At 44.1% G+C, this 24959-nt stretch overlaps 1 protein-coding gene across 2 annotated transcripts; it reads left to right on the top strand.

Annotated features, from left to right (window-relative positions):
* The first annotated feature begins 5331 nt into the window (after positions 1–5331).
* Positions 5332–13504, top strand: tssc4 (tumor suppressing subtransferable candidate 4). 2 transcript variants are annotated; one of them, XM_084006481.1, is made up of 3 exons: positions 5332–5466; positions 9237–9352; positions 11722–13504. In XM_084006481.1, exons 2-3 carry the CDS (start codon positions 9350–9352, stop codon positions 12673–12675), a joined length of 957 nt encoding a protein of 318 aa, XP_083862607.1. In that variant the 5' UTR covers positions 5332–5466; positions 9237–9349; the 3' UTR covers positions 12676–13504. The 2 variants fall into 2 exon arrangements, with proteins under 2 accessions (XP_083862607.1, XP_083862608.1); XM_084006482.1 differs by lacking the exon at positions 9237–9352.
* The last annotated feature ends 11455 nt before the right edge of the window (positions 13505–24959 follow it).

Raw genomic sequence — 24959 nt, 5'->3', positions numbered from 1 at the left:
GCGGACAAATTGTTTCAGCTCCCGCCGGAGAGAACAGTCAAGTACATGCTCAATAAATTGATCACGAAGGAGAACATCCGCATTTGGTACCCCATCAGGTGCGCACTGCTTGACCTGTGCCATTAAAGCCATAAGGGCTAAGGAAAACTCATGCAGTGTCTCCCCCTCAAGTTGGTGCCGAGAAAAGAACGCCTGCTGCAAGGTCACATAAGGCTGCATGCAACCATAAATTTCCTGTAAGATAGTGAATATCTTAGCTGGATCTCTTCGCTCTGCAGCAGAGCGAAACTTGATCTCCTCTCTCGCTTCCCCTTCTAAATGATCAAAAATGAACATGGCCTGGTCAGCAGCAGAAAGATGGCGAGCGCGCACACATGCCTGTACCTCCTCTACCCAGTCAGCTATCCCAATGCCAGTTTTACCGTTGAACATCGGGCACCTACGATCCCTTGGCACAACAACCAACCGCTCCGTAACAGCGGCAGCCGCACCTGTAGATGGGGCATGACTAGATGGAAACGAGGGAGCAGCCCCACCAGAGCCCCCCACAGAAGCAGCTCGCTCCTGATGAAGTCGCTCATTGTCTGCTTTAAGCTGTAGCACCAGCTCCTTGAGTTGCTGCATCTCCTCCTCCATGTTGACTGTGGGGAAACTGCACCAAACCCACAAGCACGAATTAGTAGTAGGCTACGTCCCTAGAACAAACACTGCTGTTTTGGCTCTACAACTACACATACAAGACAACTGATGAAAATTTTAAACACAAGAAAGAAAAAGAAAACACAACCTATACCCAAATAGAAACACGTCTCTGCCTTTTTTTTCTTTATAATGTGGAATCCTGCCGACAACGCCAGAATGTGGCATGAGCAAGGAGATAAAGATTGCGACAACGCCACCTGCGGCAGTTTCAACCGCAGGAAATCCTGAACTTCTAACAGTTCTTCATGTAACTAAGACACACAGGTTCGAAATACCACAGGGGCGAGAGACGGTTTCAAATAAGGAGAATACTTTATTAAACAAAAATAATTAACCAAAATCCCCCACAATATTACTAATAATAATACTAATAGTCACAAATGTTAGCACTGGGCAAGGATAAAAAAACAGTTAAGGGAGAGGGCGGGGGCTTACCAGGCGGCAGGGACAAATCAAAGTAGAAGGGTCCTTAACTTAAAACACCCGTGACACTACACTCACACATCAAACGAAAGAAAAGGAAATGGTGAAGGGGACCACCACCAGGAACTGGACTGCCGCCTCTGGGCCGCCGCACCTAACCAAACACGAAACAAACAATTAAAACATGCCCAAAAGTGCTAAACAAGACTGGTGGGGAGGAAAAGTAAAGGGTTCAACACAAAAATACAAAATACTAAATAATGCAAAATAATCAATAACAATAATCAATAACACCAATCAATGAATCAATAATAATCAGCCTCAATGAGAGGGTGACGATCTTAATTGAGGAGCCCGGTAACCAGGCCAAAGTTGGCTCAGCGACTCTCGGTCGCATTCAACTCAGAATAAAAGAGTCGGTAAATCATGCGCCGGCGTCACCCGGCAAGCCAGACGCGTCCACAATGTATTAAAGAGAGGGAGCCAAAACAGCAGCGCAGATCCAGGGAACGGTGGCTGGATACGCGCCAGTGGATAACCAAGGCCTCTACAAGAGGGCACACATGATGTAGTAAACAAATATATAGTTACCATAAACATTTTTAAAAGAGTTGCTAAAAGAGTTTATACATACCACTCTGAGCTACATTACCGCTCCAGAGCGACGGGAAAGGGACGCGCTGCGCGTCAAATCGCCCAGCTGCAAACGCCAGAGAATAATGAGCTAAAAACAAATGAGTGATGGAGCCACTAAAATGCAAACAATTGAGGACATACCAAAAGGAGCAAGCAATCGCACCCAGGAAGGGCTTCTGGCGGAGCGATGCGTCCTCCACAGCCCCAGCAGCCGGTTACGCTATAAAAGCGGAAAGCGCGTCACAAAAACGCCCGTTTGATGCACACAGGAACAACGGTAAAGTGACAAAGTGCATTACCTGAACGATGAGGATTGCACACAAACAACCACGCTGGCCACACCGAACGGCCCAGTCCCCACGGGGAAGCGGAAGAGAGAAAGAGAGAGGGCAGGTGTGCGCACCTGTATATATCAAGTGCCCCGCCCCTCAATTAATGCACTCAGCAGATTGACATAATGCCCCATAATGGTAAGGAGGGAGACGACCTGTCACACCTGGTTTTGCGAGGCCTAATGGCTGCGTTTCGGATCGCATGCATTTGCGCCTATGCGTGCACGAGACTTGAGAGGATCCGCCGGAACTCGTCATAAACACGTCAAGTTCCCACCACATCAAGTCAGACACAGGTGCACTTCACTGACTTTTTTTTTTTTTTTTTTAAATTTAAACTTTATTAATAATATATACATAACAAAAACTGTCGAGCCAGGGGAAACTTCATGGACTTTGCACAAAGAATATGGCCTACCCAGTGGCGCTAGCTTTCTTCGTCGCTGACGAATTCGAGCCAAGGCATTTGAACTCCCGTTGTTGATGGAGGCTGAGGAATTTTCTCACGTGGGAAATACCACGTGATAATTCTAACCAACTAGGGCAACGTTGAGGGGAGTGTCTTATGTCCGCACTTATTTGAGACCATCTGCACAGAAAAGCATGCGGAGGGAGGTACCCTGGAGATACCGCAAGTTTTTAAAGTCATGTGACATGTCGCAAAGGGAAGTTATCACCAGCATTTGTGACGTTTTTTCCCAGAATGCCTGGTTTTGCGAGGCAAATGCATGCGCATGCATGATTCGAAACAGGCTATTGAATGGGACGCGGGGAAACACAGCTGCCTGTGGACACGTACCTTAACGCATTAAAGGTGAGGAGAGGAGCTCATTTGATTGGTGAAGATCTGAATCGGCTGTGTTAATCCAAGTCCACGCCTCGTCTGGGGTTGTGAGGCTATGAAGAGAGAAGTAACAGTGCAACGATAAGAGTGAATGAAAAAGTGTTGTATGCTGAAGCTGCTAAGAGAGCGGGACAAGGGAATATCAGTGGCATGCAACAGAATAGAGAGAAACAAGTGATGACAAATGTTGTACAAGAAGTTGAAAAGAAAATGGTGGAGGTAAAAAAGAGATTGGTGACTTTCATAGCATGCAGTGTTTGGAATAACGCCGTTTAAAAGAACCGTTATTTTTTCAGTAACGGGGTAATCTAACTAATTACTGTTTCCGTCGTTACAACGCCGTTATCGTTACTGAACGTTAAATGCGGTGCGTTACTATGAATTGAATTTGTCGGTTGTCGGTTAAAAAAAAGAGTCAGGATCGTGTTCTGCTTGCGCGCCACTCGTGCCTGGGCACTGCAGCCTGTTGTCCGTGGAGAAACGTGCAAACTTGCCGCGAGCTGGAGCCGGAGTTGGGGCTGCTGCTGGTCTGAGCAGCGCGCGAGGGCCACGCGGGCCCCGGTATCCCGCCGTTCTGGTGTTGGACGGGAATCCGGTGCAGCTGTGGAGCGCGGATGGTGAAGACGGTGATGATGATGATGATGATGAACGGCCCGGCGGCTCGTGGAGGCACCGGGGTCTCGCCGTCATTATGTCTACTGCTGTGCGCTCTGACCCTGTTTTGTGATATATGACAGACACAGCGTCTCCCACTGTATAATTTCTCCTCACGTTTTAATTATTCCCGCATGCGAGGTGCGGAGAATGCGATCTCAATTATTATACACAAGACTACAAGCTACGCGACTATAGGAGTAGACTACAAGACTACAGTTTGCCATCTCATTACAAGATCTTTTTTGTGTGAAATGAACAACTTATCCCTAACACTGAATTTTTCATAAATTATACTTAACAGCCAAAATAAAAACATTTCACGCCGGTGCGTCTTTTACGCATTCCGAAGGTGCCCGTTTTATCTTGGATGGACTTGGATTTGGACATTACTACATTTCAGGATTTCCAATGGTAACAGATAAGGTCATGATAATAATCATCTTGCTTTATTATTATTAGCACTACCATCTCCTCAAACTAAACAAGCAGCGTCTTGGAGCTGTCATTTTCCTAAATGAGCCGCGGGACTCGATGTTTCGCACTGTAGGGGATTTAAAAAAGTGACGTGAGTGGAAGGGTGGCGCCGGGGCAGAGTGTGTGAGTGAGTCGGAGACAGAACGGGAGAGAGGTAAGCAGCAGAAAACTGCTCAGAAAAATCAAAATTCTTTGACATAAAGCAACTTTTTTTTTTTACAGTAACGCAAATAGTTACTTTCCCTGGTAACTAGTTACTTTTATTATAAAGTAATTCAGTTACTAACTCAGTTACTTTTTGCAACAAGTAGTGAGTAACTATAACTAATTACTTTTTTAAAGTAACGTTCCCAACACTGCGCATCAGTATATACAGTTGAACTCCTGGCTATCACGCTTGCACTGAGATGGTTAGGGGGAAACAACAGGGCCAAAGCACTCATAGCATCAGATAGCTGGGCAGCCCTCAACAGTATTAAGACCATGAAGTCATGCAGGCAAGATCTGATCATGGAGATCCACCAAAAGTTAAACAGCTTTCATAATAGGGGGAGAACGGTCAGATTTCTGTGGGTTCCTGCTCATGCAGGCGTTGACGGCAATGAGGATGCAGACATACTTGCAAAACAAGCACTCAGGTCACAAGCAGTAAACAACAACATACCACTAGGGAAAGCAGAAGGAAAGACAATCATTAAATCACAAATGCGAAAAGTTTGGCAGGAATACTGGGATACAAATGAGACCGGAAGACACTTCTACAATATACAAAAACAGGTGGGGAAAGGAGGAATGGTGGGGCAGGAGCAGGAAGGAGGAGGACACACAGATTAGGACACACGGCGCTTAATAGCACGCTACACCAAATCGGCAAACATCCTACTGGTGAATGCAGAATGTGTGATCATCCTGAATCTGTGCAACATGTTCTCATGGAATGCAAGGGTTATGAGAGAGAGAGAGGAAAGAACTAAAAGCAGCAATGCATAGGGAAAAAGTGAGCTTCACGGTAGGGAACATGTTGCAAAGATCAGAAAGCATTAGGAGGTATGTGAGCAAGTACTTGAGGGAAACAGGGTTAATGGATAGGGTTTAACATTTATTTATGTATATTATTACTATTAATATTTTTTATTTATTTATGTTTTGTCATCTATCCTAACTGCACATCGAATGTACCACACTCCAGTCCGGTAGGTGGCGGCAATGCACCTGTAAGCTGGATGCCAGTCGCCAATCAAATCCAACAGAAGAAGAAGAAGGAGGGTTGGGCGACCGCAGCTTGGAACCACTGGAGGGCAGCAGGAGTCTGGGTGAAACCGGAAGTAGTACACGTCCGAAGAAGAAAGTGTTTTGGCTGGCGAGCGACACTGCTTTAGTCGTCACAACACCAACGAGGTAAGCAGTGGTCACTTAACACTAATGCGTGTTAATATAAAGGATACATCGGTGAAACGAAAGCGTAGCGTGTCTGCCTCGAGACGTGGCTCAGCGGAAACCACGAAAAGCTGTTCAAGAAGACGCACATCACCACCAGTTAGCATTAGCATCAGGGCTGTAGTGTTAAAATCAGAGGTGGGTAAACTCCGACTTCTGTGATCAGATGGACCACGATGCAGTAAGGCAGACCTGGATATACCGCACGGTGTAGGCCTTTATTTTGTACCATACCGGACCAGCGTCATCAGGGTCAAAATTGTTGGTTATGGTTATGATGATATTGTGGTTATTGTTGAATGTTCATTTCGTGAAAAGAAATGGGAGACTACCTGCAGTCCATTACCCGATGTTTCTATCCTATGCGCATGTGTGCTATCTGTGACCATTGAGGCTCCGTTATGCTTCCGCGTAGTGATCACGCAATGGCCACGCAGTTGCTTGGAGACGGTGATGGTTCTGCGTGGGATTTACGTGTGAAAATGCAATTCAATGCCACACCGGTAGAGAGCGCTATGTTTTTTTGTAAAGACTGACCGACCAACCGAGACTCTTGTGTAAATAGAGTGCCGAAGCGGAAGCAGGAAGTAACGGCGCCATGGGTCCTTTCGGAGCGAAAAAAATGAATGGTGTTCAATGGACGGAAAATAATTATTATCTGATCCCCCGGTCGTTATGCCTTGGATTACACAAATGTTGTTTATAGGCTTAAATTATAATTTTCCATGTCAAGAGTTTGACCGTTTATTGTGCAATTCTTCAGTTAAAATTCATTGAGAAAACACAATGATAAAGACTACATGTTGTGTCGCGTATGTGACGTCACGTCATCGCCCTTTCCCCATCGGCGAAGTTGAGGCTCTCCACATGACCCGACTTATAGTGGTTCTCCCCCCTTTCGATACTTTTATTCTGCCCTTGGAAAAAAGCGGTGAAGTGGAGCAGAGAAACAGCCATCTCGGCGGACTTCGGACTCGGCGGGTGGTGACGTATATCATTCGCGACGAGAACAGCGAGGAGCTGTAGTTCACAAAGCGGCTCACACAAAACCTAACTTTATCAAAACTCTTCGCGCTTAATTGTCGTCTTCTTTGCGTGAAAAATTTTCTTTAAATATCACAAAGAACATATGTGAAATCCATGGCACAATTCAAACGGGACCAGAAAATAATTTGTATCTACCCATTGAATCGCATTGATATTTTTTTGCTTTTGAGGACCCATGTCCCGGAAATGGAGGGGCGGGACTTCACCACTCTATAGACATATCGTCGTTAGCCTCGTTAGCCTATTTGTTTACCTTCCGGCTTTAAACATCCACAATTTTTCAGAACTTGTTGCTTCTTGGTGTTTTATTTCTTTGTGCAAGAGCGACAAGGTGCAAGCAATAAAACCAGGTGCAAACAATAAAAGTAGCCTATTAAAAGTTTAAATGGCGGTGTTAATGAGTGGAAACCGCAAAAGCGGTCTCCAGCGGATGTAGTTCGCGGACCAATCACAGCCACTGCCGCTGCATTGGTGCTGCGTCACCTCGACGCACGTCTAGGATTTTCTGGAGGTGCATCGGGAGTTCAGCTTCTCTGCCTGCCTTTAAACAAGCGTTTGTGTTCGTTCGTTCTTTTTTTTCTATCATTGCATTTATGCCTAGCCTTCTCCCCTAATCTGAGGAGAAGGCTAGGCATAAAAATTAAATATTATTGGTTGTATGTTTAGCAGAGTAGGTCTACGTAAGAAATGTGTACAAAGTTACACAAAGTAAAAAAAAAAGACGCTACACATACTGCGCACGCATCATTCATAACGGTTCCGCTCTGTGCAGCTAAATCAAAGAATAAAGGAGTTACGCTAAAGTGCAACATGGAACTTGGAGACATAAAGGATAAATTAAAAACAGGACAATTAACGTTGAGCAAGTCATCAGGAAAGTCCGAGGTACGGGATAATTTCAAGTGAGTAGTGGGGTAAGGCGAACATACGTGTCGGCTTTGTCCAGTCATATCCTAATCGCGGCACTAACGTAGCCTATACAATTATTTGTATATTTTTGTGACTGAGTAGTGGTGCAGCCGCACCCCCACTTCCCATGGATATGCACATACAACAGCCTCATGCATGAAAAATACAAATTTCGGGTTGAAATCGGGCTCGGGCTTTTAATTACAGTTAACGTGTCGGGTCGGTTCCGGGTTCGGACAGAACACGCACAGGCTCGGGTAGGGTCGGGCTTGATGTTCTGGGCCCGAACTAAGCTCTACTTCTCATTAGGTCGGAACCCGAAATACTGCCAAACTGCAGAAGTCGTGTTATTCTTTGAGACCAGGTCACTCGGTGCGCGACTCGCCATCTCTCTCTCTCTCTCTCTCTCTCTCTCTCTCTCTCTCTCTCTCTCTCTCTCTCTCCTATATAAGTGCATTGCATTTTTTAATGACGGTATTGTAACTGATACTGTTGCTATTTTTAAGACCCGTGGTATACCGTATTACTGTATTACCACCCAAGCCTAATTAAGGCTAAAAAATGGAAGTAAACACATCTTTGCCCAACTTCAGAGTCATATTCCAAAAAACTGACAACAGGTATCAGGTCCAAACTTACTTTTTTTGAAAGATCATATTCTTGTTCAAATCACATAAAAAAATCGGGAGGGTGTTTTGCCTCAATTTGTCGCAGTGATTTTTTAAAATCCTGATATTGGTGGGGGTTTTTGTAGGTTTCCTCGTGTTTTTTAATATCTTCTGCACTAACAAAGAATAATTTAATATTCTTAATGGTTTCTTTTGCCCATTGAAACATCTCCATTGGTCGCGTCATTCTCTTCTCCTCCTCTCTCCTTTTCTCCACTGTCTGGTGCACCTGTTTCTTTATTTCCTCTTACTATCCTCCTCTCTCTTTCTCCTCCCTCTCTGACCTCCTGTCTCTCCTCTCTCATCACTGCCTGTCTCACCCCTGCCTGTAAAATACATGTACAATGAATTGTATTGGAGAACTCTGCCCTGAGTACAGCTGTTAGGCAGCCTGTCACTTTATTCAGCTTATTCGCTAAAAGGCCTACAGCACCTGATTGGACGATCACTTTCACATCTGTCCTGTCTGCTCCCGGATTTCAAACCGACCAACATGGCGGCTCGTTTGGAAACTTTCTCTTATTTTACGACAATAGTTCACTGAAATGTGTTTCTGAAAACATTTTATGCGAGAAATAAGCTATGCGGTTGCTGAATCTGTCTTTATTTTAGATTGACAAAGGTCAGTTTAAAAGATTTTCGAGAGCTTGCAGGAGGAGGCGGCGCCCCGTCTCTCGAAGGCATTGCACGGCTGACAATGAATGGGAAGCGTGGAAATAACGCTGCCTGTGGCCACTTGCCCCGGCCTCCATTAGAGACCGGCCGTTATTTACCTCCGCCGACAGTGAGACCGGCCAATGTTGGAGACCGGCCGGTAATAGCATACAGGCCAGTATTAGAGAATCTACGGTAACTCGCTAGCAAAGAGCTGTGTCTTATGCGAACCAAAACAACATTAATACGTTATTACGTTGTTGTCACGTGAAAACGTGCACCTATAATATTACACCTTCCATTAACTCCGCCACCAAAACCTTGCCTGTGTGTATAATGGGTTAGAGACATCTTAGTAGGAGCTGGCATTACAATGCAGCATTTTACTGAGTAAAACGAAGATGATTTGGTTGCAGTGGTGAGTGACTTTTGTGTTCTTGCTTTGAATCTCAGATTGATCACCAACAGAGTGGCCGTGTGTGCAGGGTTTGCTTCCTCACTTTCATAAAGAGCCAGTGTCTGCAGACCAACAAAGACAACATGGAGGCTGCAGTAGGAGCACAAACATGGTATGCACATGTACTCTTCACATAGTTTACTAGGCCTTGGCCTCGGTGGTACCCATCTTTAAATAGCCATTATTAGGAGGTACTGAGGGCTTCTAACTAATCGATTAAAATCGCCTACAAAAATAGTTCATCATCAATTATTTGAGTCTGTGTTTGAATGCATGGCATCGTACATGTTATGCCAAATACACACCAGCAGCCAGGGTGAACTGTCATGTAGTGTCTATCGAAAGCAGCAGCGAGTTCAGCCAGCTAATGCACAACACAGCCAGCCATATGTTAAAGTCCCAGTCGGCAAGTCTGGCGGATAGAGGGCACTCTGTCAGATTTTGAATGTTTACAACTCTCACGCTCCTCCCCCACGACCACCGAGCTCCTTCCCCTCCCTGCCCTTTGAAATCCCTTAAATCACGCCACCTTTGAAACGCGGTTCCGATGTTGACTCTGGTTTTATCACAGGCACCGTCGCAATTTTTATTTTTTTCCTTATTTTCCACCGGTGTTTTCTTTTCCTTTGTTGTTTTGGACCTCCTCGTTTCGGTTTTCAACCGAGGAATTGGAAGCTTGTTGCTACTTCCCTCCGCCTCCCCCTGTGATAGTAGAACGACCCGAGGGTGGTGGGGCTCTGTGTGTGCACGAACACAATAAATAAAATAAAATCAATATATGGTGGTCAATGATGATATTCTGGAATCTGGAATCAATTTGTGGCATGTTGATTCTGTGGCGCTGCACCACACATTGGTCTATGTATGGGAAACACTGAAGAGAGAACACTAGGAAAAAGAAAAGGAAAAAAAAAAGTATAGGATCACCCTTCTGTCATCACCATCACGGGAGCTGTCCAAGGTGACAGCCAAACCAATAGGACTCGAGTTATTGGGGCCCTATGAAATCCTATTGTGAATTCTCTTCCATTCAGAGACCATTGCAATATGTATACATATTGATTCAGTTGATGTTTTCTGCATCAATAAAATCATATGGTCCTTTTTGCTACAGTCAGAAGCGATCCGTAGACTATGTGGACTTATCCATGACAGGGATTTATACTGCCGTTCCAAAGTTAGGAGTCGTCTGCCACAAAATCTTGATTCATTACAGTCGGATGGATGAAAGGCCGACTCTCTATTTTTGAAATGTCTATCATGCTTTTAGCTTGTAGAAAGTTCTCTTTAGTAATACATGTTACTTTGTATGAAAGGTTAGCTAAAAACACTGGTTCAAAATGGTTCAACCAGACTGATGGTTGAAAGGGAAGAAAGTCACAAAGGTCCCTATAAGCAACAGTTGAATAATTGAATAGAAATCAGCAGTCGTTGGTAAAAGACACTGGAAGCTTGGATTTAAATAGGAACAGCTAAGGCTGGACGATATGACCTATAAATAATATCAGGATACAATCTAAAATAAGTATTATGTACAATATGCATCACAGTATTTTTAAATCTCCGCTAAATAAATGCACAATTTAACCCTTTGATGCATACAATCACACCAGTAGGATGGGTCTAAAATAATTAGGAAAACTACACCACCATCTGGTGGTTAGACACCAGAATCCAATGCAAAATCCATTTGATTCATACAGCTCGGTTTTATGGATGTAGTCCATGGCTGCGCACACGGGACTGTAACGGACACCTCATGGTGGCCAGAATCACCTCCATAACAGTCACTATGAAAGCACCAAGTGAAGTTGCTGCATATTGATCAGGTTACAGGTGTGGGTGCAGTTACAAGATCAGAAGAGATATGATGCATCGATTCTGAATTGAAACATTTTCCGTACCAATTTGTCAACTTTCAAGTCTGCTCCTTAATTCACTCTGGGCGCGACACAGCTTGACACGCACCCAAGTCCCCACCCAGCTGCACTATGGTGAGCTCTTTGACGTCAAGCCTGGTGTGTAGACCCAGTGCCATGGAGTCAATCAAATTTATGCTTGAAACTCTCAATTATACAAAAACGTACTGGAATCACTTTACATTTTTTTTAAGAAACTAAAAAAATATAAAATAATTTTAAAAAGATTATGATAAATCATGAGGGGAACAAAACGAATTTCTCTTTTATGCTGTATTTTTTTTAATTCTGCCCTATTTTTCAGTTCTCCACCACATTCGTGAGCTAAAACGCTTTTTCAAGTCAATATCCTATTTGGTCCCATGCCTCGCTGCATGCGTGTGAGTGACATAGATGAACCTGCATGCATAACCAGTCTAAAATGTCCTGGATAGTAAACTGGTTGACTGTTGACATCCCTAGTGTGTGTGTATATTCATCTATATGGATTTATGGATGAATATGAAGAGTGACCCTGTCTCTGGAGTGTTACTGGAGTTTTAACCTCTTCCTCTCTCATCAGGTTCCTGATTTAGGTGAGCTGCAGAGTCTTGTTCGGATGTGTGATCAGAAAAATGGCGGTGGCCGTGGTGAGATGTCCAACAGTGATGATGTGGACGAGCTTTCAGCCAGTGATGAATCTGAGCCTGAAGAACGACCCAGCAATACTGTCTTTGACCCGGAGCTGGACGGCGATGATGATGACGACGACGAGGTTCGGGACGTTGAGATTTCTACTCCAGCTGCTGGACACAGAGCTCAGTGTTCATTCAGTCTAAGAGGAGGGAACTCAGCCTTCTCAAACCGCAGCCACAGCATCTTTGAATGCCTGGACAGTGTCACCTGGCTGGCATCCTCCCCTCTGAACCACGATAATGTTCCAGACACAGTATTCGCTCGGCCTCTTCCTCCACGGTCCAACAGGAAAACGAGCCAGCCTGCATCCACCTGTGTCACACCAGCAAAGAAGAGAGCAGTCCCAGACTACATGGTGCACCCTGAGCGCTGGACCCACTATAGTCTGGAAGATGTGACAGAGACCAGTGATCAGGGCAACAACAGGGCAGCTCACCAATTCCTGTCCAGTCTGCAGCAGAGGAAGAAGCAACAGGAGAGCCACAGTGATTCCTCCTGCAGCAATCAACAGAAGATGATCTTCTCCAGACCCAGCGGGCTGCTAAAGGAAGAACCTGCTGATCAGCTGTCAGCTGTTGCAGGCAAAGAGAAGGAGACTCGCCTCAGTCACCTGGAGGACGAGGAGGAGGAGAAAGAGATGGCTGGAGGAAGGAGGACAGGCCAGAGGGTAGAAAAGACTGAGGAGAAAGACATGTGGGCAGCAGTGATTCAACCAGAGGAGAAGAAACAGGTGGAGAAAGACAAAGAGGAGAAGCTGGAAGAGGCCAACCCTGCCTTTACCTCCTTCAGGAAGACCAAGCGTATAAACTACAGGAAGAACTCAGGAAGAGAGGACAACTGAGCAGGCAGCTCGCTGCCACCTCATCACTGGCAAAAAAGAATGCAAACAGCATCATTCATCTTGTATAAAAAAACAGCTACGGTTGTCCAAATCTGCTGACTTTACTGTTGTAAAGAGTAACTTTACAAAAGCACTGTTAACAGTCAACTATAGATTAAAGTGTTGAAAGTTTAAGTGTTTATGTTCTGATGTTAGCATGCCAACTAACTATTTTACCAGATGGTGAAGTAAGCTAGATTTTCATCCTTTTTTATTAGCTGGCTACATGCTGCTAGCCGTAGTGACTGTGTAGCTTCTTCTGTCTCCTACATCTAACTGCTTCCTTAAATCATTTTCAAAGAAAACTTTTTTTCTGTTATGGTTGCAGTTTTCAGGACGTGGTTAATGTGAATTGACTTGATTCATTTATAAAACATTTGGGTCTGGTTTGCAATAAGTATATCTATTGTGTTTCGGACGTAAATTCAAACTAGTCAACATTGACTTGTGGTTTCACATGGGACATGAACCATCGTCTCCTGGGTGAAAATCCTGCGTTGGTTTTGGCCATCACCTAGACTTTCCCTTCTGGACTTTGATTAGAAACGTATTTGTGATGTGTCAAAAATAAACCCATCATCAGTTGAATCCAATCCAGCCTGGAAGACAGATGTGAAACCTCTTCATTTTTTATTAAATAAAAGAATAAACATGAGGGCAGTGAGCACATCCTGATTACCACAGTTGTTCTTCAGGTGGTCAAAAGGGGGAGATTGATCCTGATTTGATTTAAATGTATTGTGGCATGTTCTGGATTTTGTAATTGTCTCAATAAAAATATTGATTTCTATTTGTTTTCCTTTCATAAACATTCTAGGCTCATTTGAGCAAAATATAGAAAAATGTGGCTTGTTGAAAATGAGATTATTTACATTTATATCTTTGTGTTATTATTATTAGTATTATTAGAAGTGATGAAAAATAGGATGATTCCTTTAGCTTTTGTTTGAATCTGTAATGATGATGTCCAAAGGTTTTGCAGTGTCATCAACACAGTCTTATAGGGACAATGGGCCTCATTCACGAACCGTTCTTAAGAACAAATTTGTTCTTAAGTCCTACTTAAGAAGTTTTCGTATCCAGGATTTGTTCTTAGGTACGAACAAATCCTACGAACACTCAGGAGTACTCTTACGCACAAATGTGCTGACATGTTTGTTATGTCACTATAGATTAATAGTTACTCTCAGACACACTTGGACGGACGGACTCGGACGCTTGCAGCTCACTCGGACATTGTTTATTTCCCAGAATGCGCTACAGGAAGTTACGTCATTCTAAAGGAACATTACACCTGAACTCTCACTGCACATCCCCCTTTCTAAGTGCATTACCAATGTTATTATTAATATCCTCACAGTTAAACTCTGTGGATTTATCATATCTGTGTAACCATTAGTTAAATCACATCTCGTTCATTCAGCCATAAAATTTATTCAGAAATGATTCTAGATTGTAACTATAACAATAATAAAGACAATAAATGAAACAGAAACAAACTCTCTGTCTGTCTGTGCTCTGTCAAAACATTTAACTTAACCTTTAACATATATTCAGTTGAACTTTTCTCTTTTTTTTTTTGACTAGGAAGGTGGGGTGGACTACCCATTCCTTCCGCTGAGTGAGGGGATTTATTCTGCCCCGTGCTGTTCACTCAGACACCCAAGCATCTTCTATCTATTTCAGTTCAAAGTCTTTAAGGTAACTCGGGAGGTGTCTCTCTCTCTAATGGGATACCGGCTTCTTGGAGGTGTAGAACCTTGTGGAGCTGGAACAGGAGCTGGTGCACTGTTCTCTGGTGGGACAGGGTTTGGTGAGTCCATGGGTTCAGCCCCAGCTTCTGGTAGAGTAACAAGATGACCACGGTTGCGGCGGAGGGTCCCTCTGGGGGTCTCGACTAAGTAAGACCGTGGTGTCCCTGCTCTCGCTGTCACTGTTCCTTTCTCCTGTATGTCTCTTACCCAGACATGGTCTCCTGGGCTAAGTATGACCTGGTCACGAGCGCTGTGTCTGGTGTTAAACCTCCTCCACTGTTTCTCTCTCTCCTCTTGTTCTCTCTCTCTCAGTTGTGTGACATCTGTCCATCCCGGGTCGAGGCAAGAAGGGAGGACAGGCACGTTGGTACGGAGTTTTCTTCCCATCAGTAGCTCTGACGGGCTATGTCCGTTGCTCAGTGGCGTACCACGATATACCATAAGAGCCAGGTAAGGGTACTTTACTCTTTTGTAAGAGGCTCTCCACTGTTCTCACCGCTCGTTCTGCCTCGCCGTTGCTCTGAGGATATCTGGGGCTGGAGGTAGTATGAACAAAACCCCACTCAGAGGCGAACTGGTGAAACGCGGCTGCCGAAAACTGAGGCCCATTATCCGTCCTGACTTCAGCAGGAATGCCATGCCGCGCAAATATTGATTTGAACTGTTCAATTACTGCGGCTGCTGTGGTGATTCTCAGCTTGGCGACTTCAACGTACCTTGAGAAGTAATCTATTACAACCAGATACTGGCTGTTATTCAAGTCGAATAAATCTGCACCCACCAATTCCCAAGGTCTGTCTGGAAATTCTGTTGGCATGAGTGTTTCTCTGTTGTTCAGTCTTTCTTTTGTGCATGTCTCGCACTCCTCCACCATCTGCAGAAGTTGTGTGCTCAGCCCAGGCCACCACACAGACTGCTTTGCACGCTCTCTACACTTTGCGATGCCCTGGGCCCAGTATTTAAAAAGTGATCCACTGGATTATCCTGGTCGGATTGGATTAAATCGTGATCTGATCTGAAAACTGGGTATTTCAACACAGATCCAGAGAATCCCGATCCTGAAGATCAGGATTCAGCTTTGGTAATCCAATCCTCCCTTGAATCCAGATAAAGGGCTGGATTTGGGTATTTCAAAACGTAAGGCAGAGATCTGGATCAGCTTGATACCAATCATTTGGATCCCACCTCAGAGGTGGATTTGACTTGGATTGACAATGTCTCAGCTCCGCTTCTCATAGATATTGTTACTCAAGATGTTCATTACACTTAATCTAAATTGTCAGTGCATTACTTGAAACAAATTGGAGTAATTTAAGAACATTTAAGGTGTAGCAAAAGTGTTTGGCTATGTTTGTGTACAAACTGATTATTTTACTTAACCAAATCAGATGCTATTTTGCTTTAAATTACCACAATTATGTTTAGTGAGAGCCTTCTACATAAAGGGAGACAAATTAGGATGGAAAAAAATTATCTAATTGTGTCACTGATTAAGCAATAATACATGAAAATAATGCAACTACAATTTCAAACACTTTATTCAAAATCCAACAACTTATCACTGCATTTGAATTGAAGCATTTCCAAGGATTTCCAGCACTCATCCAGACCCTGGCCTTAATAGCTGAGTGGGCTCTGAAAGTAGAAGAAAGGGAAGGAGTATGAGTGATATCTTTGTCTTCATTTGGAATCCACAATAGTCACAGAAAGCGTGTGCATGATGACAACAGCATGATTTCCCCAGCATTACTGTAGCATTCTGACACTTCTGAATGAACTGCATAATTCATACACGACACACATACACAGTGTGTGGTCTGTACACATGTAGCCTATTTCCAGTCTGCTGTGTTGCCAATGACGTAACGCTAATAAACTCTGAACAGGTTGATGTTAGTTTAAACAGTTGTGGTATAATGTATGTGAGATTTATTACCTTGTAAATCAAACCATCGACCGCAAAATTCGTAAACAAAGCCAGCGACCGCTAGCCCGCTAGCTGCACACGGAAGTCAATGGAGCAGAGTTAGCTACCGTTAGCATGGCCGAGATCACTACAGCCTGGTTTTCAGTACGTGACAATTCATATAGCTAGCACGATATGTTGGTTGGCGTTCATATGGTCCTTAAACCGCTAAACATTACACAACGGTAAACTTGCATTTTTGACGTGAAAGTCGCGCTCCCAGCTGCTACTTCCGTGAAGTAGACCGCCATGTTTCAGATCCGGAGGCGGAGACTTGAGACTTGGTAATCCGTATCCAGCCAGGTCGGGATCACGGTGATCCACCTGGCTAGTGTTTTGAAATACTCAGATAAAGTCAGCAGGATCACCTTGATCCATGACTGAGAAAAGGAGGATTTCATTATCCGGATTATTCTGATCCGGATTACAAGTTTTGAAATACTGGGCCCTGACCAGTGTGTAACCTGTCCAAGATGTCTTTCTGTAACGATTTTGGGATCACCAGACGTATATGTAGGGGCCACAGCCCCACGATTCTCGGATGTGACTTCTCAACGAACGAAAGATGAACTATTCACCTTTAAAAGATATACAGACAAAGGTCCCCTCGCAGCAGATGAGTAAACATTCTCCTTCAGGTCACTGGACCGACCTGGAGAAAATGGAGGCCGCTTTATGGCTCGGTTAGAGGATTTACGAACCCTTAAATCAGAGCATCTACAAGTTCTCCACGCACCCCCGAACGAGGAGGACCAGACCTTCAGAGTCACCAGACTTTGAGGCACCTAAACACATCTGGAAACTGATTAACACCTTTGTTTGACAGAGAGCCTCGATTGAAGTATAAAGGATAACACCTTATCTCTTCCTCACCATTTGCTCCCAAGGCATGGTGAAGACCACTTCCTCCCCTCTTGGGAGTCATAAACTAATGACCTGGTCTGCTGGCATGCAGAGAGAGGTCACATGAACTCTGCAGGAAATCATGTTCACATTTTGACCAATCCAAGAAAAGGATGAGATATGTGTTCAACATTAGTTTAAAACCATCCATAATAATCATTGAGGAATTATAAGCATACTGGCGAACTTCCCGTTGTTCTACGTCGAAGGACAGAGAAGTTACCAAAATTGCTCAAAATTAACATTGTCATTGTAATGGACTTAACTACTGCACTCACGCAGTCAGACGAAAATATGTTTGCTCATTAATCTGCCCGCATCACCAAGGACAAAATGCTTACTAAGTTACCAAACTTGTTTGGGCTAGCTTGATAGGTTTGCATTGTATGTGTTGGATCAAAGTTCCTTTCAACTCTACCAAAAATGATTTGTACAGAGAAATGTTTACAGTTCATGTTTCATTTGTTTGACCTATCATTCTGTGTGAGAACTATATGCAATGTGCCAACTTTGACCATAACGGCGAGATGGTGTTCAAACGTTCTAGTCATAAGATTGCATTTCGTTTTGTTTAACAGTTTAAATCACAAAGATTTCGGACTGTAACTCGAACGGGTCCCTCCTGGACACGCCCCCTCGGTCAGCATAAATGCTGCGTGTTACAGACACCCGTAGCTTCTTGCGTCCAGGCGCTTCTTGCCTCCCGGGCTCCCCTCCCGGCTCTGGCCTCCCGGCTGGGCTGCGCTCTTGCCTCCCGAGCTCTTGCATCCAGGCGCTCTTCCCTCCCGGGCTCTGGCCTCCCGGCTCTTGCCTCCCCGCTCGTGCCACCAGGCGCTGGCCATCCGGCCTTCGCCTTTGCTCTTACCCTCTTCAAGTTTCGTACTTTTCTTAGTTCCCAATTTTTACTCCTTTCATTAGAATAGTTCGTTCGACGTTAGATTCTTCATTTTTGCATTTTTAGCTTTTCCTGTTCCGCAAGCCTTTTTGATCAATGCTAACTCAACCAGCGGCCGCAAGATTTGGCATATTGACTAACGCTTATACCTAAGTCACCCAAGGCGGAACTCAAGGAGAAGACAGCTGTTAAACTAAGACGGATTACGGCAAAGACGGACGCCCGCTACGAAACTACCGCTGATCGGCGCTAACGGTTCCCTCGGGCCTCGGCAAGGAAGATCCCTCCGGGTCTACGTCACCGACGGAAGAGCGACCGCTTGGAGTTTCAGTAAGCCGAGAAGAAGCGTCCCAAAGTAAGACCGAATCCGCATTCAACAGTAATGACCGAGTTGCAGGGTGAAACTAAGTATAGCGTCTGTTAATATCTGTGAGGTCATTTATCCCATTATTCACCTTTTCCTCTTACTAAGGAGTCCAAATTCTTGGGAAGAACACACTCGCCTTTATCGCCAAACGTGCTAGATGAGCTGTTAATCACATTTCCAGTTATATTTCTGCCGTTGTATTGGTGTTTTGTTTATTACATCTGTTATTGTTTTATTCACTTTTGTTTAATCCCTAGTTAATCAATAAATTCCCCTAAAGCATAAAGTCGTTGTCCGTGGATATTTCTTCTGTGCAGAATACAAAGATCCCTATTTCAAGAACTTATGATCTAAGGAAATGAGACTGATTTATTAAATGATATTGATTAATTAGTTAATAAGTGGTCATTAGAGTCATTAACGTGAATTCTATAAAGTTCTGTCTGACCAACAGATGGTGCCCCTTTTACGAGAGCAGGTATTAAAATTGTAGATTAATACACATTGATATACATATTTTAATATCGTAGTTTCCTTACATACACAGTTTACTTAGGTACCATTAGGTATTAACCCTTGTTTATCCTACATATACCTTTCAGCAGTCGGTCATTTTCTACCGTGAGATCCCCAGCATGCTGATGGTAAGGATAACGTGGCCCTCCTATGCTCTTTTTGTCTGGCCATCCGCTGATACAGTATTGTTTCACCTGTTTCAGCACGTCGTCTCTATCTTGGTGGTCTTTGATTTGTTGCAGTCTCATTTCTGTGGCAGGAAGACTTGACATCACTTGATGTGCATACAGATTGATCTCTGTCTCCAGATTTCGCCTGCGGTTCTTTATGGTGCCCGGGATAGCACGTCAGTAGTTGCTATGTTCTTGCCTGGGACATGTGAAATAGTGTATGCATACCTCATCAGTCACATTTTCAATCTCTGTACTCGTGGGGGTAGCTCAACCAGGTTCTTTGAGCCCAAAAGTGGTACCAGGGGCTTGTGGTCGGTTTCACTGTGAAACTCGATGCCGATCAGGAAGTCTGAGAAGCGCTCACATGCCCAGGTGATGGCTAGAGCCTCCTTTTCAATCTGAGCATATCTTCGCTCTGTATCATTAAGTGCTCTCGAGGCATATGCAACTGGTCCTCCTGCCTCTGGAGCAAGACCGCCCCCAGTTCATAAGACGATGCGTCAGCTGAGACTGTTGTATGTGCTCTCGGGCTGTACAGTGCCAAACCTGGTGGTTGACTTAACTCCTGCTTGATGCTCTCAAATGCTGTTTGCTGAGGGTCTCCCCAGGCCCACATGTTTGTTCTCTTCAGCAGTTCTCTGAGTGGCTGTGTCTTTTCTGCGAGGTGAGGAAGGTATTTACCTAAATGGTTGACCATTCCCAGGAACCTCCTTACACCGCTCACATCTGTGGGCTCCTCCATGTTGGTGACTGCTCTCACCTTGTCTCGGTCTGCTTTTACTCCGGTCCCCTCAATTATTTGCCCCAGAAACTTGACAGAGGTCTTGGCGAACTCACATTTCTCTCTTTTCAGCGTCACACCTGCCGCTTCTAGCCGCTTCAGTACCGCCAACAGCCGTGTGTCGTGCTGTGCCTGCGTCTCTGCATGGACCAGGACATCATCCATCTGACAGACCACACCATCCATGACATCCGTCTTTGGAAGTGTTCAGGGGCTGAGGAGATGCCGAAGCAAAGTCTGTTTAAGCAGTACCTCCCGTAAGGTGTGATAAACGTGGTGAGTAGAGCAGACTCTTTTGATAGGGGGATTTGCCAAAACCCTGAATTTGCATCGAGTTTTGAGAAGATTTTTGCGCCTTCTAGCTGTCCCAAGGAGTGTTCCACTGAAGGACTTCCTTCAGATGTCTCTCTCTTTTGACAGAGTAGTTCAACTTTGTCAAGTCCACACAGATGCGAACCTCTGTGTCATCTGGCTTCGGTACCGGGACCATCCCCGCACACCAATCTGTGGGTTGCTCCACTCTGGATATTACTCCAAGTTCTTCCATGCGGGTGAGTTCTCTCTTGACTTTTGGCAGAAGGGGCAGTGGGACCCGCCGGGGAGTTGACAGGGCGAATGGCTTAGCGTCTGCTTTTAGCTCTATTCTGTACTCTCCCTCCATTCTACCTAGCCCACTGAAGAGTTTAGGGAACTGCTGTTTCACTGCCTCTACTGAGCTCAAAGACACTGTCTTTATTCTCGCTATCAGCCCAAGCGCAACACTGGCCTGACGGCTAAGTAGCCCCTTTTGCAGACCCGCAACCACATACACTGAGTTTACTACTTCTTTGCTGTCTGTACAAAGTTTAGCTGTAAACTTCCCCTTAACTGTGAGATGGCTCATACCTGCACCATATAGCTTAATCTGGGTGGGCAACAACTTTGGTCTCTGAGCTATGGGTTGATATTCACTGTCTGGCAACACAGTTACATCGGCCCCCGAATCTATTTTAAATTCACAGTTCAGATTGTTTACCCGCACTGTAGTAACCCAGACTTCATCTGTCTGATCTACTGTGACTGACCCCAAAAATGCTACATAACCCTCCTCTTCACCTGCAATCTGGACCTCTCCCATAACTCCTGACCTGCACACCCTGGCATAGTGCCCTTTCTTTTTGCACTTATTGCAGGTTACCTCACTGGCTGGGCACTGAAGTTTGCTGTGTGATGGAGTTTTGCCACACCGGTTGCATTGTCGAGTGTCTTTGTCCACTTTAGTGTTTTTCCACTTTGTCCGTTTTTCTCCTTGCTGTTTGGCAGGTGATATGGAAATTTTGTACTTCTTGATGAGAGATATCTGAACTGAAGACTTACACATGAGAAGGTTTGGTAAATGTGTCCTGTGACCTGTGGCCTGTGGCCATTTGTGTGTGTTTTGCAACCCATGTGTGCCTTGCGACATAGTTGTGGTTTATGACCCAGGTAGGGTTTGTGAACCATGCAAGGTTTAGTTAAACATTTGAGTTTACGACTTCCATCCCTGTGAACTGAGTGAAAACACACCCACAAGAAGATGGATAAATATCATGTTTGTCTCACAATACGTTGAGTCTACACTTAGTAACAGACCAGCATGTTGCTCTGTGAATTCTCCTCTTGATCAAGATTAAATCCCTGTTTGGACCTTGAGCTGACTCCGATCTCCTTCCTCCAGTTCTATACCAACGGGTAATTATTTTAACACTTTGGCGCCCAACGTGGGGCCCCAATATCTTTCCCTCTCTTCGTACCAGAGGACCTGAAGACCTTAAGGCAGAGGAAATAGAAACCCTCTGAAAAGACCTCCACCGCGGGGCTCATATAGCCTTGTTTTGGACAGGAGGCCAGGTCCTCTGAAGAGGGGGCGGTGACGGGGCCAACCACAGAGGGGAGACGGACCAGCCAGGCAAACAGAGTCAGGGACTCATCGAAAGGGTAAGAAATTTCTAATAAGTAAAGCAAGTCGGGAACTTGGGGGATCGATCTCTTAGAATAGGTCAAAGGACCTAATAGGAAAAAGGAAATAAATAGAATCAAGCCAAGGCTTGGGGGAGCAGGACTCTCTTAGATTTAGGGCAGGACCCTAAATCCAGGTAAGCTGTCTTTGGAAGGACAAAGATTAAACTAATCCCGAAGGCCTGCGAAAACAAAAAGACGTCAGGGAGGGTCAGAGACCCATAGGTAAGAGTACTCAAAAGGAAAAGAAATGAAAAGACCGGTAAAATAGAAAAAACGTTTAAATAAAAATACGTATTGAAAATAATTAAATAGATAAATAAATAAACAAATAACTAAACAAATTCAAGCTGGGAAATTGTAATAGTTGTTTTAGATTGTTGTTGTTTTTTTTTTTTAAATATTGTTGTGAACCTGACGAGGTTCAATATAAATGAGATGCAAAATGAATGAGCCAGAAAGCTCTAGATAATGTAAAATATATAAAGAAGTGGGAAGAGAAGTATGGGTTTAAAGGAAAGTTGCAGGTGGAAGAGTGCAAAGAATTGGTAGAAAAAATAGAGGAAAGGTCAAAGGGAAGTGAGAAAAGGCAGAACAAAGAGGGATACACACAGGCAAAAGCATGGTTAAAGGAGGCAGAAGCAAGAAAGAGAGGAATGTAGAAACAGAAAGTAAAAGTAAGAGACAATGTAAAGAAGAAACTGAGAAAAGAGAGGTTGAAGAAAGGAAAAGATAGGAAGAAAAGGAGAAAAAGGAAAAGAAAAAGATTCAGTATGTAATAAACTTTATCCTGTTTTGTACTCCAACCGAGATAAACAGGATGACAAGTATGTGCCTCTGGGTCTCCACCCTCCCCCGTACAACATCCCTCAGCCACCACTGCCTCTTGTCCAGGCCTGAGCTCCACTCCTTCGCCCTCCCTCTCCACTCCTGCACCGATAGCAACAGCCGTAGGAAGCACCTAATTGGTGTTGGAACTGCTAGGATACAAGCTACGACTCACCATGAAAAGCCAAGAAAGGCGGAACAAAAAAGGCAAGTGAATTATTTGTCATGGAAGATGATGATGATGATGAAAATTATGCTAATTCATTTACTGATGTGTATTTCCGAGGCAATGTGAACAGTGGAGCCTGGAGGGGGAGAGGAAGAGGAGAAGGACGGGGAGGACGAAGATTTGGAGATGAGAGCTGCTACAGTTGTGGTAAATTTGGACATTGGGCTCAAGACTGTGGAGCTCCAAAGGGCAGAGTACAAGGAGGCTGGCGGGGGAGAGGAGGAGCAGGGAGACCCAGAGGAGTTGATGATTCATCGGCGTGACTTCAATAAATCAGGTCATGCATGAACACACACACACACACACACACACACACACACACACACACACACACACACACACACACACACACACACACACCAAGACACAGAAGAGGAGGAAGAAGAAGTATGTTCACTAAAAAGTGCTGAAATATTTTTAAGCATGAATCAAAAACCGATTACCGAACAATTAGAATAATCAGAAAAGATGAAGGCGGTGGTAGACTGCCTACAGACAACTATCTTTTCTATGGCCATGTCCGCAAACTTAGCAAAATTTGTAATAAATTTGTAATAAATTTGTAATTTGTAAAATTTGTGTAAAAGCCAGATACTATTATATGTGGATGACATCTTAATAGCGTCTAAAACTGAAATAGATTGCAAAACAGATACCTTAGCTCTATTAAAGTTCTTAGCTGAACAAGGACATAAGGTCAGCAAAAATAAATTACAATTGTGGCAAACGGTTGTAAAATATTTAGGTTTTAAGATTTCACAGTCAGGTAAACATCTAGACGAAAAAAGGAAAACAGCTATTTTACAAGCACCAAAACCTACAACCAAAAGACAAATGATGTCTTTCTTAGGTATGACTAATTTTTGCAGACAATGGATTGCTAATTATGCTGAAATAGCACAACCGCTCCAAAATACTATATATGACCAACCTATGGCAGCTCAAGACAAAATAACATGGACTCAAGAAACGAATGATGCTTTTGTTAGACTCAAACAAGTTCTAGTGAGCTCTGCAGTATTAGCTTTCCCTGATTACTCAAAGCTGTTTGTTTAGACTTGCGATGCAAGATCTGGTTTTATGACTAGTGTTCTAACACAACCATTTGGAGGAAAACAGAGACCTATTGCATATTATTCATCAAAACTTGATAACATCACAAAGGCTATGCCACCTTGTTTGCAGGCAGTACAGGCAGCTGCACTCAGTGTGCAGAGTTCTGCTTCTATAGTGTTATTTCACCCACTGACACTTATGGTGTCACATGCGGTCTCAGCACTTCTAATGCAGAACAAAATAGCTTTATGTCACCAGCGCGACATCTTAGTTGTATGACTATCCTACTGTCACAGCCACATCTCACTATAGAGAGATGCACTACATTAAACCCATCAACCCTGCTACCAAATGAAACAGATGGAATAGCACATGATTGTGTAGGAGAAACTAGTGCTAGAGTTTTACCAAGACCAGATCTCACCGATGTACCACTTGATGCTGCTGATATTGTGATATTTGTAGATGGCTCATGTAAAAAGAATCCTGACGGGACAAATGTAAGTGGATATGCTGTAGTAACATCTGACAAGGTTTTGAAGTCAGGCTCCTTACCGTCGCATTTCTCTGCGCAGGCAGCAGAACTTGTTGCACTTACAGAGGCGTGCAAAATAGGGAGAAATAAAGATATAACTGTATATACAGATAGCCAGTATGCATTCTCGACACTTCACGTGTTTGCACAACAGTGGAAAAATAGAGGCATGGTAACATCTACAGGGAAACCTATTACACATAAAGATCTCATTTTGCAGCTACTGGATGCCATTCAACTGCTAAGAAAAGTTGCAATATGCAAG

This window comes from Eutrigla gurnardus, assembly GCF_963514095.1.
Source record: "Eutrigla gurnardus genome assembly, chromosome: 1".
Lineage (NCBI taxonomy): Eukaryota > Metazoa > Chordata > Actinopteri > Perciformes > Triglidae > Eutrigla > Eutrigla gurnardus.
Note: the sequence above shows the minus strand (reverse complement) of the source record. Positions and strands in the feature narration are given on the sequence as shown.